General features: G+C 34.9%; 1 protein-coding gene across 1 annotated transcript; it reads left to right on the top strand.

Moving 5' to 3' along the window:
* Positions 1–33: 33 nt before the first annotated feature.
* LOC136806582 (cathepsin B-like) lies at positions 34–7,376 on the top strand. The gene is made up of 8 exons (XM_067063172.1): positions 34–288; positions 638–756; positions 1,119–1,250; positions 3,829–4,000; positions 5,128–5,280; positions 5,659–5,746; positions 6,532–6,572; positions 6,848–7,376. Exons 1-8 carry the CDS (start codon positions 87–89, stop codon positions 6,919–6,921), a joined length of 981 nt encoding a protein of 326 aa, XP_066919273.1. The 5' UTR covers positions 34–86; the 3' UTR covers positions 6,922–7,376.
* The last annotated feature ends 8,555 nt before the right edge of the window (positions 7,377–15,931 follow it).

The raw sequence follows: 15,931 nt of genomic DNA, 5'->3' as shown, positions 1-15,931 counted from the left end.
AAACATATTTTTAATTTTTATATTTTATAGAGGATTCAACTAAATACACAGTAACACCAAATAATAAAAATCACCTTGCCGCCATCATGAAGGTTTTGTTATTGTTTATTGGTGTTGCTATGGTAACATGTTTACCAAGAGAAGAATTCCAACATCATATTGATGCTGTGAACAGAGCAAAGACAACCTGGAAAGCTGGTCACAACTTTGGTGAAGAGACTTCATTGGATTATGTTAAAGGGTTGTGTGGTTCTTTGTCAAATCCTGCTATCCGTGCCCAAATGGAAAGTAAGGCTACTTTATAATTTGACACTGACTTCTGGTAGTCCTATGGTCAATGTTGGTAAAATTAGTAAAACTGTTGCACTTACTATGTGTTTATTTCAGGGGGAATGGTAATAATAGTAACTGTGAAACCAGGGGATTTTTCCTATTCTTATAATGGGTGCTACATATTAATTTACTTTATCATTCCCCTGTAGCTAAGAATTTGTAACAGGAAGTTTCTTTCATTTATGTATTAGATTCTATTATTTCGAATATTGAAGGAGGTAACCGAACAAGAATATCTTTCCAAGGAATATCCATCGGAAAAGCCTAGATTATTCTTCTAAATTTTGTTTGTTTTTTTCCACAGTGAGAGGAGCACCAAACAATGTTGGTGATATCCCAGAATCCTTCGACTCGCGTGACAAATGGGACAAGTGTCCATCTATCAAAGAAATCCGCGATCAAGGCTCATGTGGCTCATGTTGGGTAAGCGAGACTTTTTTATTTAGGCTAAATTTGTTTTGTTTATCAAGGCTAGAAAGCTGGGTGTCAACAGGGAAAAATTCGTGGCAAATTTGTTATTTGCAAAAAAATAAATCCAGACTTGTCCAAACATTAAAAACCTATTGTTTTATTTGCGATAAGGCGAAAAGAAGTAAGCGATGAAAAATGAAAACATTTTTATTCATTTTCAAAAAAACCTATAGAAGAGCTTTCAATGCATCAATTTTAGGATTATAAGAATCATTTTTAAGCTATTTTTTCCAGTAGGAAGGGGTTTTGAGTCTGAGGAGCCGAAGGGAGAATTTGTTTGCTAATTTTGCGATATCAATCTCTATTTTTTGTAGGCTTTTGGAGCAACTGAAGCAATGACTGATCGTATTTGCGTGAAGAGTGGTATGACTTATCACTTGTCAGCTGAAGATTTGGCAACATGCTGTGATTCATGTGGATTTGGATGTAATGGAGGTTACCCAGAGGTGAGTTTTCCATTAGTCATTATCAAAACACTGATCTGGAAGGCTTTTGTCTCTTTTGTCTCTTACGTACCGAAATCAATTTTACCTTGGTTTTACCGGGTGACTCAGAAAAAAGTATTGGTTTGGGTTTGATGGTTAACTGTGTCCAAAATAATGCAAATTTTTATTATAAATTATATCTTTCGAAAATTCACAATGTTAAAAAATACATAACTTAAAGTTTCATGCTTATCGCAATCATCAGATGTGTAAAAAACATTTTTAAAAAAACCGTCTTATGTACAGATTTGAAGTGTGGAAAAAATCGTAAAAATGATTAAAAGCAATTATGACAAATTAGGCGATAAAAATGATTAAAAGCAGTTATGACAAATTAGGCGATACAAACTATAAAACTTTAAAAAGATTCAAGTGTCCGGTGGGATGCTTTTTATGTTTTTCAACAAATGTTTATTAACGTGCCTACACGTGGAAATCAGTTCGGATCTTTTATTTAAGAGTTTTTGTTTAGAATTGATGATGTGGAACTTTTCAGTTAAGCACAAATTACACGTTTTACCTCCGTTTGCAAATGGTCGAGCATGATCGATTATTTCCCATGATAATATGGGTTGAATGTCTTGCTTTTGTAGGCTCCAGATGTGTTTCGATAATTCAGTCGAATTTGCCTTATCTTCATGTCTGAATGTGAAATTTGTGCTTAACTGAAAAGTTCCACATCATCAATTCTAAACAAAAACTCTTAAATAAAAGATCCGAACTGATTTCCACGTGTAGGCACGTTAATAAACATTTGTTGAAAAACATAAAAAGCATCCCACCGGACACTTGAATCTTTTTAAAGTTTTATAGTTTGTATCGCCTAATTTGTCATAACTGCTTTTAATCATTTTTATCGCCTAATTTGTCATAATTGCTTTTAATCATTTTTACGATTTTTTCCACACTTCAAATCTGTACATAAGACGGTTTTTTTTTAAATGTTTTTTACACATCTGATGATTGCGATAAGCATGAAACTTTAAGTAATGTATTTTTTAACATTGTGAATTTTCGAAAGATATAATTTATGATTCGCTCTACGAAGTATTGAGCACTATTTTAATGGTTGTCCAACTAAGATGCAAATTTTTATTATATTCTTTTTCAATTGTCAAGAGGAAAGGCAAAATTAAAATTTGGCATATAGCTTTTTAAAATAGGTACAAGAGATGCTCAAGTTATAAGCTTTGAAGTCAAAATTTGCTTTTGAAAAAGTCTAAAAAAACTTCAAGAAGGGTATCAAATTAAGCATTTTTTAACATTTTTCACTTATTTAACTAACTAAAACTAACTTTAAAATTTTTGAAAAATCGCACAGAATTACTGTTTTCCTATTTTGCGCCATAACTTTTGTTAGGATAGTTGATAGAAATCAACTGAGATCATTTAATTGAGTCGTCAAAGTCATTGGAATAGAGAAAATGTTTTGTTTTTTTGCATAAAATTGCGTTAATTTGATACCCCATTTTTTCAAAAGGAAATTTTGACTTCAAAGCTTATAACTTGAGAACCACTTTACCAATTTTAAAAAGTTGTATACCAAATTTTTAGTTTGCATTTCCTCTTTTAATGACAAAAGAATTCATTAAAAGTTCATATTATTTTGGACACAGTTAGCCATCAAACCTTTATACTTTTTTTCTGGGTCACCCAGTAGATTCGATAGTTTATGTGAACACCCTTTTTTAAAGGAGAAACAGCTGATTCTCTCTAATTCGATCTTCAAGGGACTGAGAGAATTTACTTCGAATTAAAGGAGGATTCAAATTATAGAAAGTATTTTAATGCTAGCTGACGGGGCCAATATTTAGGTTCAGATTACTTTAATGGGATAAATTTTCGCGGAGATTAAATTTTGCAGATATGGCATTATCAGGAGGCAATATTTTCACTTTCTTTTTACTTTCTTTTTACTGTCAAATTATACATACTGTTTGTTGAAATACGCATTATTAGCTCTTCTTTGATGACAGTTAAAATTTTAAAAGCAGTAATTTCAAACTTTTTGAGTTTTGTTCAAAAAAATTTCGTGGATAAGACTGTCCAAATTTCCATTGGGAGTTAATTTCGCGGATGACGCACAATTCCGCGAAATCTGCGAAAATTAATCCCATTAAAGTATAGAAAGATTCGGATAGTAGAAGTTCGAATTAGAGAGAGTTGACTGTCTTTCATATATTGTCAGTCACAATTTTTGAAATTCCCTTTTTGTTCCACAACAAAGATTTGATTCACTGATTCTCTTTATTCTCGAGCATTTTTTTTTCGATTTCCTGCTGACCTTGAAAACATAAAAAACCTCTTTGTCAGCCTTATACGCAGTAATCTTACTTGAATGTTCCCTTTAGTCTAAATCGACTCTAGACTACAATACCAGCGGCGGATCTGAGGGGGTTCAAATGGTTCAGCTGAACCACCCAAATCCTTTTAGTAAATAAAAATACAAGTCTAAATCGACTCTGCAATACCCTATGAGAAGCACGAATCCGTTTGTGGATGCCAGCAGCCTAATTCCCCCTTTTCTCTTTTTCCACAGGCTGCATGGAACTACTACAAGAACACTGGTATTGTCACTGGAGGACCTTACAACTCCAAACAAGGTTGCCGACCATACCAAATTCCTGCCTGTGACCACCACGTTCCTGAATCCAAAAACCCATGTCATGGTGAACTTCCAACCCCAAGATGTGAACACTCTTGCATCAGCAGTAAGTTTATGATCATCAGCAAATTTTAAATATTTAATTTGTTTACTGTCTTTTTTTATTTCAGAAAAATAAACAATTTAGGGTTTGAAAGCACTTGGTAAGCTTTGTATAGCTATCATGTTTTAAAAACTTTTTTACCTTTTATCTTTCCCTAATTCATTTTCTAACCGAACAAGCAAATTAGAATTTATTACCACCCAATACGTCACTTTTTACGTTAAGTAATTCTTCGTCATCACCTTTTTCGTAACAACAGTGGAGTCATTTTAACTCGAACCTCTATAACTCGAGCAAGTTTCATGCTCCCATAAGTTAACAATCACGAATTTATGTATGCATGTTATTCTGCGACGGAGGCGGTAAGGTTCTAATTTGTCTAGATCCTGACTGATTGACTGACTGAGGATGACTGTAAATCACTTTTGCCGTCCTTCAGGGTTGCCACGTCTGCCAGAAATGTCTGGAATTATGTTAAAAAGTCTGGAAATGTCTGGAAAGTCTGGAAAACGTCTGGAATTGACATACCTGTCCAGAAAAGTCTGGAATTGGCATACCTGTCTGGAAAAACTATAGAATTTGAAGGAAATAGTCCTGAATGAAGCCTAGTAAACTTTTCGGGAATAGGAAACTTTTATCCTGGCATTTGAAATTCCCAAAAATTTCTGCTCGCTTCGCTCGCAACCAAGTCTTTATATGAAGTTCACTCTGAAATTTCTCATTCCGTTGTATTCATCAATCTGGCCTTTCAAATGAAGTTAAGGAAAAAAATCCTAATGGATAAAATGTCTGGAAAATATTGGGTTTTTTGTTGAAATATCTGGAAATTTTCTGACATTTTCAGGTAAAAAATCTGGAAAAACATGGCTTTTGAGACTTAAAATCTGGAATTTTGAACTTGGCAAACCTGTAGCAACCCTGTCCTCGATTTTGCGGGTCAAAACTGCGGGTTATTCCAAATCGCTTCAGTCACTCCTACCATTCTCAAAAGTGTAAATACATAAACTCGCTAATGCCCGTGCATATTCGAGTTAGTTATAGAGACTCCACTGTATCGGAAAAAAGTATTTGAAAGCATTTTGAAGGTTTCTCCAAACAAAATACTTCTAATATCTCTCCGTATTTTCCAGGCTACAATAAGACCTACAATGCTGACCACCACTTTGCTTTGACCTCTTACGCCGTCTCATCTGACGTCAACGCCATTGCCAACGAGATCATGACTCATGGCCCCGTTGAAGCTGCTTTCACCGTCTACGCTGATTTCCCTAACTACAAATCTGGTATAATATGAGATGGACTATTTCACGGCAGAAATGAATCATGGGTAGTCAGGACTGATTGCGCTTACATAATTGACTCCTTTCGGTTAAACCCAAAAACCTCCAAAGCTTTAGACCAACAGAACATCGTTTTTACAGCGCTGTGGCTCTGATTAACCTGTCATTCATTTTGGTCGTAAAGTGTTCTATTTTTGAATAGCTGTGTATGTAGAAGGATCTAAATGCAACCCATAACTTCTGAGTTTGTTTTGATGGGTTTTGAAGTGCTTGGCAAAGATTCTAGATTTCAAGTGTACCTTTTTATAAGAATGACGCATGAAATATCAGCCTACAATTTGAACACTATGTCTGAGTGTTTCTTTCCTCTTTCTCATTTAGGAGTCTACCAACACGTATCAGGAAGTGCTTTGGGCGGTCACGCCATCAAAATCCTCGGATGGGGCGTTGAAGATGGAACACCCTACTGGTAAGACATATTTTCGCCTGAATTTTGTAAATACAGTGGGCTCTCGTTGATTCGAGCTTTTATTATTAGAATCTTTCTATAATTCGAACTCTTCTTCAGTTCCTAGAAAGTATGGTCGGGTAGCTCAGTCGGTAGAGCATTCGCCTTACAATCCAAGGGTTGTGGGTTCGATCCCCGGTCACCGCCAACTCAGCGGATGAGTAGCTTAGATTGGGTATTCTGATCTAGGCGGTAAGTTGCTGGGAGCTGAGAGTAGGTGTGGTGCTCCACCTCAGCATTCGATCTCCCAGGTCTAGCGCAAATAGAAAAGGGGATAGATTCCCTCACTCCCGGCTCCGCCGACAGCCACCAGATGAATATACTTACTTACTTACTTACTCTTCAGTTCCCGTCAAGGGGAAACCCCGTGAAATACTTTCTATAAATAGTTGAATATTATTGTAAATCAAGCAAATTAGACTCTCCGTTCAAGTTGGAATTAACGAGGGTTAACTGTTTTCAAATTTTACTGTTGCTATTAAAACTTTAAGGACCTTTTCAAAGAGCACGATTGACCTCATTTTCCATAACTCGAACGACAATGATAGCCCTTCGAATTATACAGATATAATGAAATCATAATTCAAACAAGCGACACTACAAAATTCTTTCAAAGGAACAAGAACTTAAAATAACTAACTGTTATGTAGCTAAATTGCCTAAATATTTCAAATGGAGGATATGGTTCAGTAGTCGCCACTTAATTTTTTTTCCTCACTAATCTCTTTTTATTTTTGTGTTGATAGGTTGGTTGCCAACTCATGGAACCCAAAATGGGGAGACAAAGGTAAAACCTTGTTTTCATTTCTAAAGAATCCCAATTACAGCAGTTCTAATTGAAATGTCTTTACTACGCCAAAGTTCTACTTCTATCAGTCTATACACAACTTTTTCTTGTGTTTGCTGGCATACTTATGAAAAAGACTGAAAACATTGGTCTTTCTAAATCAGGCTATGGTTATACTTTGTCATTATTTGGCAAAACTACCTGCTATTCTTTTTTAATAGAGACTTTGTAATAGAAAAATTCACACCCATTCATTGATTCTCTTTTTGTTTTAGGTTTCTTCAAGATCTTGAGAGGATCCGATCACTGTGGAATCGAAAGTGGCGTAGTTGCTGGTATCCCAAATTAAACGCCCTATCATAACTCCCTTCAAGCGCTTTCAAAAGGGACGCTGTTTTCCCTCGTCATCCTTACGGTTTAAAACGAAATTAGATTTTCTGTAAAAAAAATGTTGATTTTGTAATGATTATTTGATTGATTTTTTTTTATTTTGATTTGTTTATTGAGTTGAGAATTATTTTTTGTTTATTCGTTCATCTTTTTGCATTGTTCATTGTAATATTTTTACGTTATTTTTTGTACGCAAATTCAATTTCATTTTCATTTTTCACGCAGCTTGTAAATTATTTTAAGCACCTTTTTTACATCTATCGGGGATCGAACGCATTCTTTTAGGAATCATTAATTTTTTGAAGTATGTAAATGGTAAAAGTGGTCTCTTGTTAGGAATAATTTTTTTCATATGAATGATTTTTATAGCAACGTATAACACTAAAATAAATGTCATGATACCTTTAATTTAAATTTTATGCTCGTTGGCCCATCTCTCCTTTTTGGTTTTCCCTAATATAAATGAACAAGTTGACCATCAAAACGTTTAAGGAAAGAACTATCCGCAAACTGGTCAATCCTTATTCTGATACACATTTTTTTATAATAACATCCAAATTTTTTGAAGCCTTCGGATGTTCTTAACATGTTTTTATTTTCGCCATTTTTGAGTATTTTTGTCCATTTTCCTAAGAAATTGGGTGTTTTAGTCCGCGAGGCCTTAAAATGTTCTTAACTGTTAACTTGTTCTTAATATTTTGGCCATCGAAGCCTTATTTTCTTATATAGTTTGTTCTTATAAAAAACGTGCAAAACAATAAAGCATCGCCAAATTTAAAAATTACACCGAAATAAGCGAACTAAATTAGCCAGTCTTCTCTAAGGCAGAATTATAGTTGAAATGAAAAAACGACCAAATTAAGTTTAGATTTTGATAATTATGGGTAATCAAAAGGTCTATTATTATATTAGTACAAATAGTGGGGAAACATCCTCCACTTTGCCCGATGATGGGAGAAGAATCTCTCGAAACGTAGCCAAACAGCCAAACGTAAATCTCTGGATCCACGATAAACTTCCAACCAACGATGTAAAAATAATAGATAACCAACTACCTCTAGAAGGCAGTTCTCCCAAGAGAACAACCATTGTTTTCCTATTGAAATGAGCACTCCTTTAAAAAGCTCTGTGTGCAGTGCGTGTTATGGTTTTAGCTAGATTTTGACACACTTTTTGACATCCACTGAATTGATAGAAAATTTGAATTGTTATTTACTGCAAATTTTGGAATTGTTTTCAAAAGATAAAGCTACCAATCTTTAGACAAATTGACTACGGATCGGCCTGATACCACTTAATCTTCATCTGGATAAATAAACGCTCATAAAATGCTGTTATCTGAAAAATATATGTGTGATTTGAAGTACGATATCTCACGAATGAAAAGTGCATGAAGGTTGCCTGATACAAAATAAACAGATGAATGTTTATAGAACAATAATATCTAATTAAAAAATTCCTTCTGTGAGGCTGCCTATAGGAAAATACACTTTTTCTAACCCAAATTTTGGAAAAATATACATCACGTGATCGATTTTGTCCAATAGAAGGCTGCAAATGAAGCAAGTTTTTATTTAATTGCACTTTTTACGATGCAAAATGTCATTAATATTTTTACAACCGTAACACGGATGTTTTTTGAGAATCAAGGCAAGTTGGTTATCTATTATTTTTACATCGTTGTTCCAACATAAGTTTCGTCATCATAAACCATAAAGGCCCATAAAGTTTCAATCAATCAGTCCGAGATTTTTACCGGGGGGGGGTTTCACTTTTACGGTACGACGGTATTGGGCCTTTTTATCCCCGGTAAATCGGTATTACCAGAAAAAAACGACGGGATTACGGTATTTCATTTTCTACCGGTATCGGTATTTAGGTAATTAGGCTTCTTTTATCGACGGTACTACGGTATTTGACCCAAATTTTTGTCGGTATGACGGTATTTAAGACCCCTGAAAACCCCCCCCTTTACCACTTTCAACACAATCATTTAGAATTTCCCGCCAAAATAATTGAATCGGATTTTCCGGGTTACTTTTCGGGCTATGTAAACATTTTAAAGACTAAAGGCGATACTTTGTGCTCCCACCAGCACCAAAAGGTGGAAGATCTCAATCAATTTTTGTGGAAAACCTAAGAAAGAACATCTGAATAAAGTCTGGATAACTACCATATGAAAGGTACTTATTTTATTTATTTTTCCGTCTATCAAAGTCAGTTTGTTAGCTTGTCTTTTTTCCCAAAGAAAAACATATAGCCTGAATAAATTCAGACAGTTAGATGTGAGATAGATGAAAGCCTGGCCCCAAAGTATATTTTCACCCTTCTTGATATTTCCCATCAAAGCGCAGTGCGGCGATGATTGACAATGCTAAAGTTGCGGAGCACTGCGATTCTATGCAATTTTCGTAAGGGGTTATCCTGAAAAATATATTCAATTCAATTCAATACACCGTTTAGGAGTCTCGCCATTTCACGGTACTCCATTGCAGAGGCCCGGTAAAAATGGTAGGTAAAAATGCGCACTTTAGTACTGTGAAAGGTTAGAGGAATGTAAACATTGTGAATTTTTGTCTCTCCTTTAAAGAGAATGATTTAGATATTTGAACATGATACCAATGATAATTTTATAAGTCTCTCCTGAAAATTTCACAAAAATTCATCAAGAGGAAAAGAAGTTATGATTAAAAGGAGTTCTTTACCTACCGTTTTTCTGCTATGTTTCCTTATGAGAACCAGATGTTTACCTACCGTGTTTTTACGGAGGAGAGTGAATTTTCCGTGATCGCTAAAATCAAAACAATGGAAAATTGGATTGACGCGTGCGCAGTCGACACTCCTAAACGGTGTATTGTTCAATTTCCCTATACTAGCCTCAAATGAATGACCTGGCTGGTCATCATTCCAGAAAAAAAAAATTACCCCCTAATGGATGACATCAATTTTTGAAATAAATTTTGGCACGGAATTCCAGGCAAACTTTAAAGAGAAATTCCATCGGAATTCCATGAATTTTACTTAATTTTGCATTAAAGTATTGGAATTCCATGATTTTTTTATGTTACAGTAACGGAATTCCACGGTTTTGATGATAGGTATTTTGTAAATTTGTTACGGAAATTCCGGACTTTCTTGAAAGCAATTTGCTACGGAAATTCCATGTCGTCCATTGGGGGGTAACGAATAAAAACTGGAATGGCCCAATACAAAGTTAAATCAAAACAAAAATGGTAGAGTAGAGCTGCGACCGGAGCTGCGTAGTTCATTTGTTTTGAAATTCTGCTGCTTTGATTGGTCAGTCATTTGATGGCTATGCATGTTTCCCTCCACTGATGCAAGTTACCAGACTTCACGGTAAGAGTTTAAAGTCTAAAACATGCTAGCCTCCACTGACAACTGATGCAAGTTACCTGATCTCACGGTATATCAAAGATTACGGGATTTCGAGTACGGGCTGATTTTACTTTCGTTTTGAAAGACCCCCGGTGACGACTGGATGTCGCCCGGATTTTTCAGGGCGTCATCAGGGCGGCCCAAATCTATTTATTTAAACCGCCCGGATCTCGGTCCTCTAATTCAAGTAAAAAGTCATCTAAAATAACTTAAATAATTTTAATTACTTTCTTTCTTTTTTCAGTGTTGACTTTGGTGAGAAAATGAGTTTGAGCTTTTTTGACAATCTATTTATTTCTGCCCGGACGCGCCCGGGGGTCCTTGTTTTGAATAATAATAATAATGCTATACAAGTTCGCAGGCCACCGTGCGAGCACATGGGCCTCTATGAACCGCTCTTTGTTCGGTTTACAATTTTCTCAAGATAGAGTTTTTTCCTAGGGCTCCCCCTGACTTTGAATTTAAAGTTTGCATCCTTTAGTGACGTGTTCATTTCTTGGGCTTTCATACACCACTCTTTGATTGTCTTCCTTTCATTTTTCGTAAGATCTTCTGTCACACGGAAGGGCAATCTTTCTCCTTTAGTGATTGCTCTTAACACTGTATTTTTGTCTTCTTCGTTTGCAAATCGGACTTTTATTGGTCGATAGCGTTTTTCATCTTCCTTCTCCTTCGAAAATTTTCCGATTCTTTGAGTTTCTTCAATCTTTATATTTCTTAAGCTTAGTTTCTTAGGTAAGACTTTTTCATTTAGATATTCTTCGTCGTAGATTTTGGTTGACTCCTCTGAATCTTCAGTGGATTCGCCAACACCATGAAGAATTAGATTGCACGCCGTGGATTGAATCTGTCGTTCCTCCTGTTTTTCCCTTCGAAGTACGTTTTCTATGTTTTTCTCGATTTGCCTCGATGCGACTGCTGCGTAGCTTTGTGATCTATTTTCTTCTTTCTTCTCAATGATGTCTTCCATCTTCTTTTCGATCGTTGCCATTCTGGTCTCAAAGCTATCCTTTATTTCGCTGATCATTGTATTGACGTCTTTGGACTTTAGTAGTTGACTGATTTCTACGTCCTGGGCTTTCATTATATTTTCGCAAGCTTTTATCTCCTTTCGGAATCCTGAAACTGTTGATGTTTCACATGAATTGACCCGTTCCAATAGATCAGGGGTGATCACTTGGATCTTCCTTCTTCACTTGAAACACATTCAGATGGGCTGCAGAGGTCGTAAATTGATGCTGAATTCGGTTGTTTTCGTAGATTTTCCTGAATTTTCTCCGCCATCTTTACATCTTTTAACAACACATCCGTTCAGTTTTTATTTGACGTCAGAATAACGTCAGAATGGTTTCACTTTCAATTTCAAGCCAACATCTTAGCAACAGGGTGCTCGCCCATAGTTACAGGGGTTTGTGCAAAAAACTAAACATACAGTAGAAAATTTTCCAAATCCCCCATTTCCATTAATGCAATGAAAAATGAAACTTTTCTATGTTTCACTTTTTTGCACCTATTCTTCAAAATGAAAATATTTAAAATTTTAAGTTCTTCTTTTATTCAATGGTTTCTTATGGCACTTTGTTGACAATTTAGCTCTAGCATCATATTATTTCCGCATTCTTCAGTAAATTGAAGATGAGAAAAAACCTAAGTCACGGATAACAGATTGAAACAAATATATGAAGGGTGGGATTTTACAGCCGCCCGTCGTGCAAGGCACTGGGAGACCACGGGTGCCAAAAAGAGGGTCGTTTGAAATGCAACAACCTTATTGGTGGAAATTTGATAAACAGCTGCGAAAGAGCGCTAGGAAGCAATTAGAGGCAGTCAGGGCCTCCTTGGTCTTTTATAATATTTGTTTGGATAGAATAAAAACATACCTGATCAACACAACCAAACCTTCTGTCTTGCGTTTACTCTTTCCTTCCCCTGCCTTCCCAACAACTTTCCTTTTTGAATCTCTTATAGCTTTATCTGAATAAATCTGGTTGAAAAACCTTCTGTCAGGTTTCATTCCGTACGTTTTTTATCGTTTCAATTATTGTGGTAAACCGGTTTCCCCAATTTCCTGATAATTAGAAATTGGAACTTTCCCGTGGGCGCCATTGGGTGTACTGCCATCACAAAATATTTTTCGTGAAAATTTACCATATTCTAACGCTAATATAATCTAGATAGGAAACAAATATTAAATAGCAGATAGCGGACAAAGGTTATTTGAAGATATTTTTAGTTATAATCCAAGGTAGAACAAACTAAACATAGAAAGGGGGTATTTTTTAGTGCTCTATACAATGATCGGTATTTTTTTTGAATTCTATGTTTAGATTTTTCTACCCAGTTCCGTTGCTATGTACGCGCACCCTGTTGCTAAGACCTTTGCTTGAAATCGAAAGTGAAACCAAAATAATTTAGCGCACACTGTTGTTCGCGTAATATCGGTAAAGAAAGGAGGTCCTGACTGATCAGAGGCGGTGGACATCAACCTTGATTCCGGTACAGGCGACCAAGGTTCGATCCCCACTCACAACAGTTCACTTGGCAAGTGAACAAACCTTTGCCCGTGTCAACCCATGCCATGTGAGGGGAATTGGGTAGTCAGTTCAAGGTGCTGACAGGATGCTTACTCAAAGCATCTATAGTTGCGAGAATGGGCTCCCAGAGCCTCCTGTAACTCAACCATAATAGATAAATAGATAGATCAGTAGAAGAGGCCACTTTCGTTTTTTTTTTCAGATTTTGATATAAACTTCTCTCAAGGATTTACTTGTCAATGTACATATAGAGGTAAGACTAGCCTAGTTTCAAATCCTGATATAGGAGTTTAAGCTTAAACTGACTGATAGTCATAGTACTTCATAGTTTTGTGTTTGATTATATTTTGTGGGTGGAATTTATGTCAATTAAGAACACAGGGACAGGCAGCTTACTTGAACTTGACCAACTTGAGTAGATTTGTTCCAGTTCAGTCGCGTTTAACCCTAGCATACTACATACTAAGGCTTTGTCAAAATCATAGTAAACTAAAACATAAGATTGTTTTAACACCTTTGCAAGGTTCAATTCTCTTACAAAAGTTTCCAGACATCAACAATGGCAGAATGGAAAAACTCCCTAACATTATTTTTCAAAGTTGCCATAAATCTAAAAATTTACTGTTCCTTAGAAAAATTCACTGTATATACTTTGTTTCTTAATAAGCAATTAATTAGGTGCTACTTATTAAAAGATGCTGGTATAGGACCTTTATATTGTACCGTAAGTTGGTCTAATATCGACATCCCTAATTCCGACACCCTTCTTTAGAGACAGGAACTAAAAGGAATAATATGAAAGCTTGAATCACTGATTGAAAAAGGATTATTCCTCTGTGACCACTAAGCCAAAAAAAAAACAGTTTCAACCTTTCTATCAATTTCAGCTGATAAAAAGGGTGTCGGAATTAGAGGAGGGATGTCAACATTAGATCAAGTTACGGTAGGGATCACAGTGTAAAGATAAGGCTTATCGGAAAAAACTACTCTATCTCTTGCAGCATAGTATAAGAAAGCCGCGGCTGGAATGATAACATCTGAATTTCTGTTGTTCTATCTCTGTCGTATTTGATGACTATTTCTTGATCAAGAAATCAGTAATGTAGCATCTTTAATGGTAAATTTTATTAGTTTGTCGTTAATACTTACTTCTCAGTGCGTTTTAGACATTAATGATTGCCTCTTGATAATACACTTGTATTATAAAATCATTGTAAAGTAAAAATCAACACTAAGAAATTTAAACAAGCACAAAATGACTGGGCTGAAAGAACTCAAAAATTAATGAGGTGCCTCGAAATGCCTTCACAATATTTTAGTGAAATCTTTTTAGAAATCAATGAAAAAGTAAATCAAGATAATACTGTGAAAATTTAAAGCCATCATCTTCAAAATTTATCACTTAAACTGACAGGAAAGTTGTCATCTTGAATATAGTTCTTATGATTTCAATTTTGGCGAAAAACTATTGTTTCTACAAAATACCCCTAAAATATGTCCAAAATTAGTTCAAGTGTTCTATTGGGTACAGATTCAAAGATAGCTAGCAACAAAAAAACTTTTTGTGAAGGAAAATAAGAGAAAAATTTCAAAAACTATCTACCAATAAAAAACTGAGCATCTTGATGTTCTTATAAAGCTCGGAGACAGAGATGGAACAGCAATTAACTGAAAAGACAATGCGGTACATATTCCAGCCGCGGCTTTCTTATACTATGCTTGCAGTTAGGAACATTTGGCAAGTTCCTGTATGTTCTGTAACAGTGGCACTTGAAAACAAAAGAAATCAAGATACACCTTTTCTACATTTTCTAACCATTCAGAAACTTGATAACTTTTATTGCATGCACATAATTGTAGCAAAACTACAAATCTATGTTTGTCTTTTTGATGATTTTAGGAACTTTCCCCGCATTACTAGATTTTTTTCAACCACTTAGACCTTTGTTTGATTTTTGAAAATGTATTTTCAATATTTTATTAGATACCTAACTGGGAGAGGAGACAAATGCTATGTCCCAACAAATTCCAAAGGCAGCATTCTAAGCATATCATATGGTTTTAGATTTTTTATAAAGCACTGTCATTTGATATAAGCCCCTTTCTTTTGTTTCTCTTACGTCATATAAGTTAAGATGTCATGTTGTCTAAACTCGAGAAAACACAAAAAACGTTTTCTGGTAATTGTTGGTTGACTAGAGCTTGAGAAAGAAGGAAGATGAAGTCATATGATTTTTTTGATTTCAGCTCTCATTTTCTGATGCACTATAATCTGTTTTTTTATCTTCTCTTCTTATTTAACAGAATACTTAGATAGCTTGAGATCATAGATCATCTGTTTCATCAGTTTTAACATATTTTTGGTTATATCATATTTGTGTCTAGTTTCAAGATTATAACGCATTAAAACTGCTTGCTTTCATGCATAGTGTGTAACATAACTGATTCTAGAGCAGAGAAGTTTTTATTTATATCCAGTCGTCTTTTATATATTTAATAATTTTTGTTGCTTTGAAAAATTCAAGCTTAATCCCTCACTATTTTGTAAACTTCCTTGGCTTTGTTTGTGATAAGCTTAGAGGAAAATAATGTTCTAAAAGACGTGGTAAAACTCCACCTTCTCTTTTGTATACACAAATACATCATTTAAAAAAAATCTTATAACATTAAAACTTCTATTATAATCATGTTTGTAATATTTTAAGATTTTATTCTGATCATATGGGTGAAGGGTTTTATTTCAATTTAGAGGATTATTGAACGATAGTTTTAAATGTTCAAATTTTGATAAAACTCTTTTCACAATGGATCAATAGAGTTAATTTGAAAGTTGTGATTAATTTGTTCCATTTGAAATACTGCCAATACTAGATTGTTTGATCTAGATGTTATCAAGATGTTTATAACCTGATAATCATTCATCATTCATCAAAGCGTTGAGATAAAAAAGAGCATAAATTCGGAGCATTCATTTGGCAGAGTTTTGTTGTTTTGTTTAAAAGACCAATTTTGAAACAAGTGTCGCAAATCTGTACACAT

This window comes from Clytia hemisphaerica, unplaced genomic scaffold, assembly GCF_902728285.1.
Source record: "Clytia hemisphaerica strain Z4C2 unplaced genomic scaffold, Clytia hemisphaerica genome assembly, whole genome shotgun sequence".
In the NCBI taxonomy this organism is placed as follows: domain Eukaryota; kingdom Metazoa; phylum Cnidaria; class Hydrozoa; order Leptothecata; family Clytiidae; genus Clytia; species Clytia hemisphaerica.
Note: the sequence above shows the minus strand (reverse complement) of the source record. Positions and strands in the feature narration are given on the sequence as shown.

What these genes read in the sequence shown, in the direction of transcription:
- LOC136806582 (XM_067063172.1), top strand. Translation starts at nt 87, where the DNA reads ATGAAGGTTTTGTTATTGTTTATTGGTGTTGCTATGGTAACATGTTTA. An exon ending in TTTCCCTAACTACAAATCTG is followed by an intron (nt 5,281 to 5,658) that starts GTATAATATGAG and finishes TTTCTCATTTAG; the next exon opens with GAGTCTACCAACACGTATCA. An exon ending in CCCAAAATGGGGAGACAAAG is followed by an intron (nt 6,573 to 6,847) that starts GTAAAACCTTGT and finishes TTTTTGTTTTAG; the next exon opens with GTTTCTTCAAGATCTTGAGA.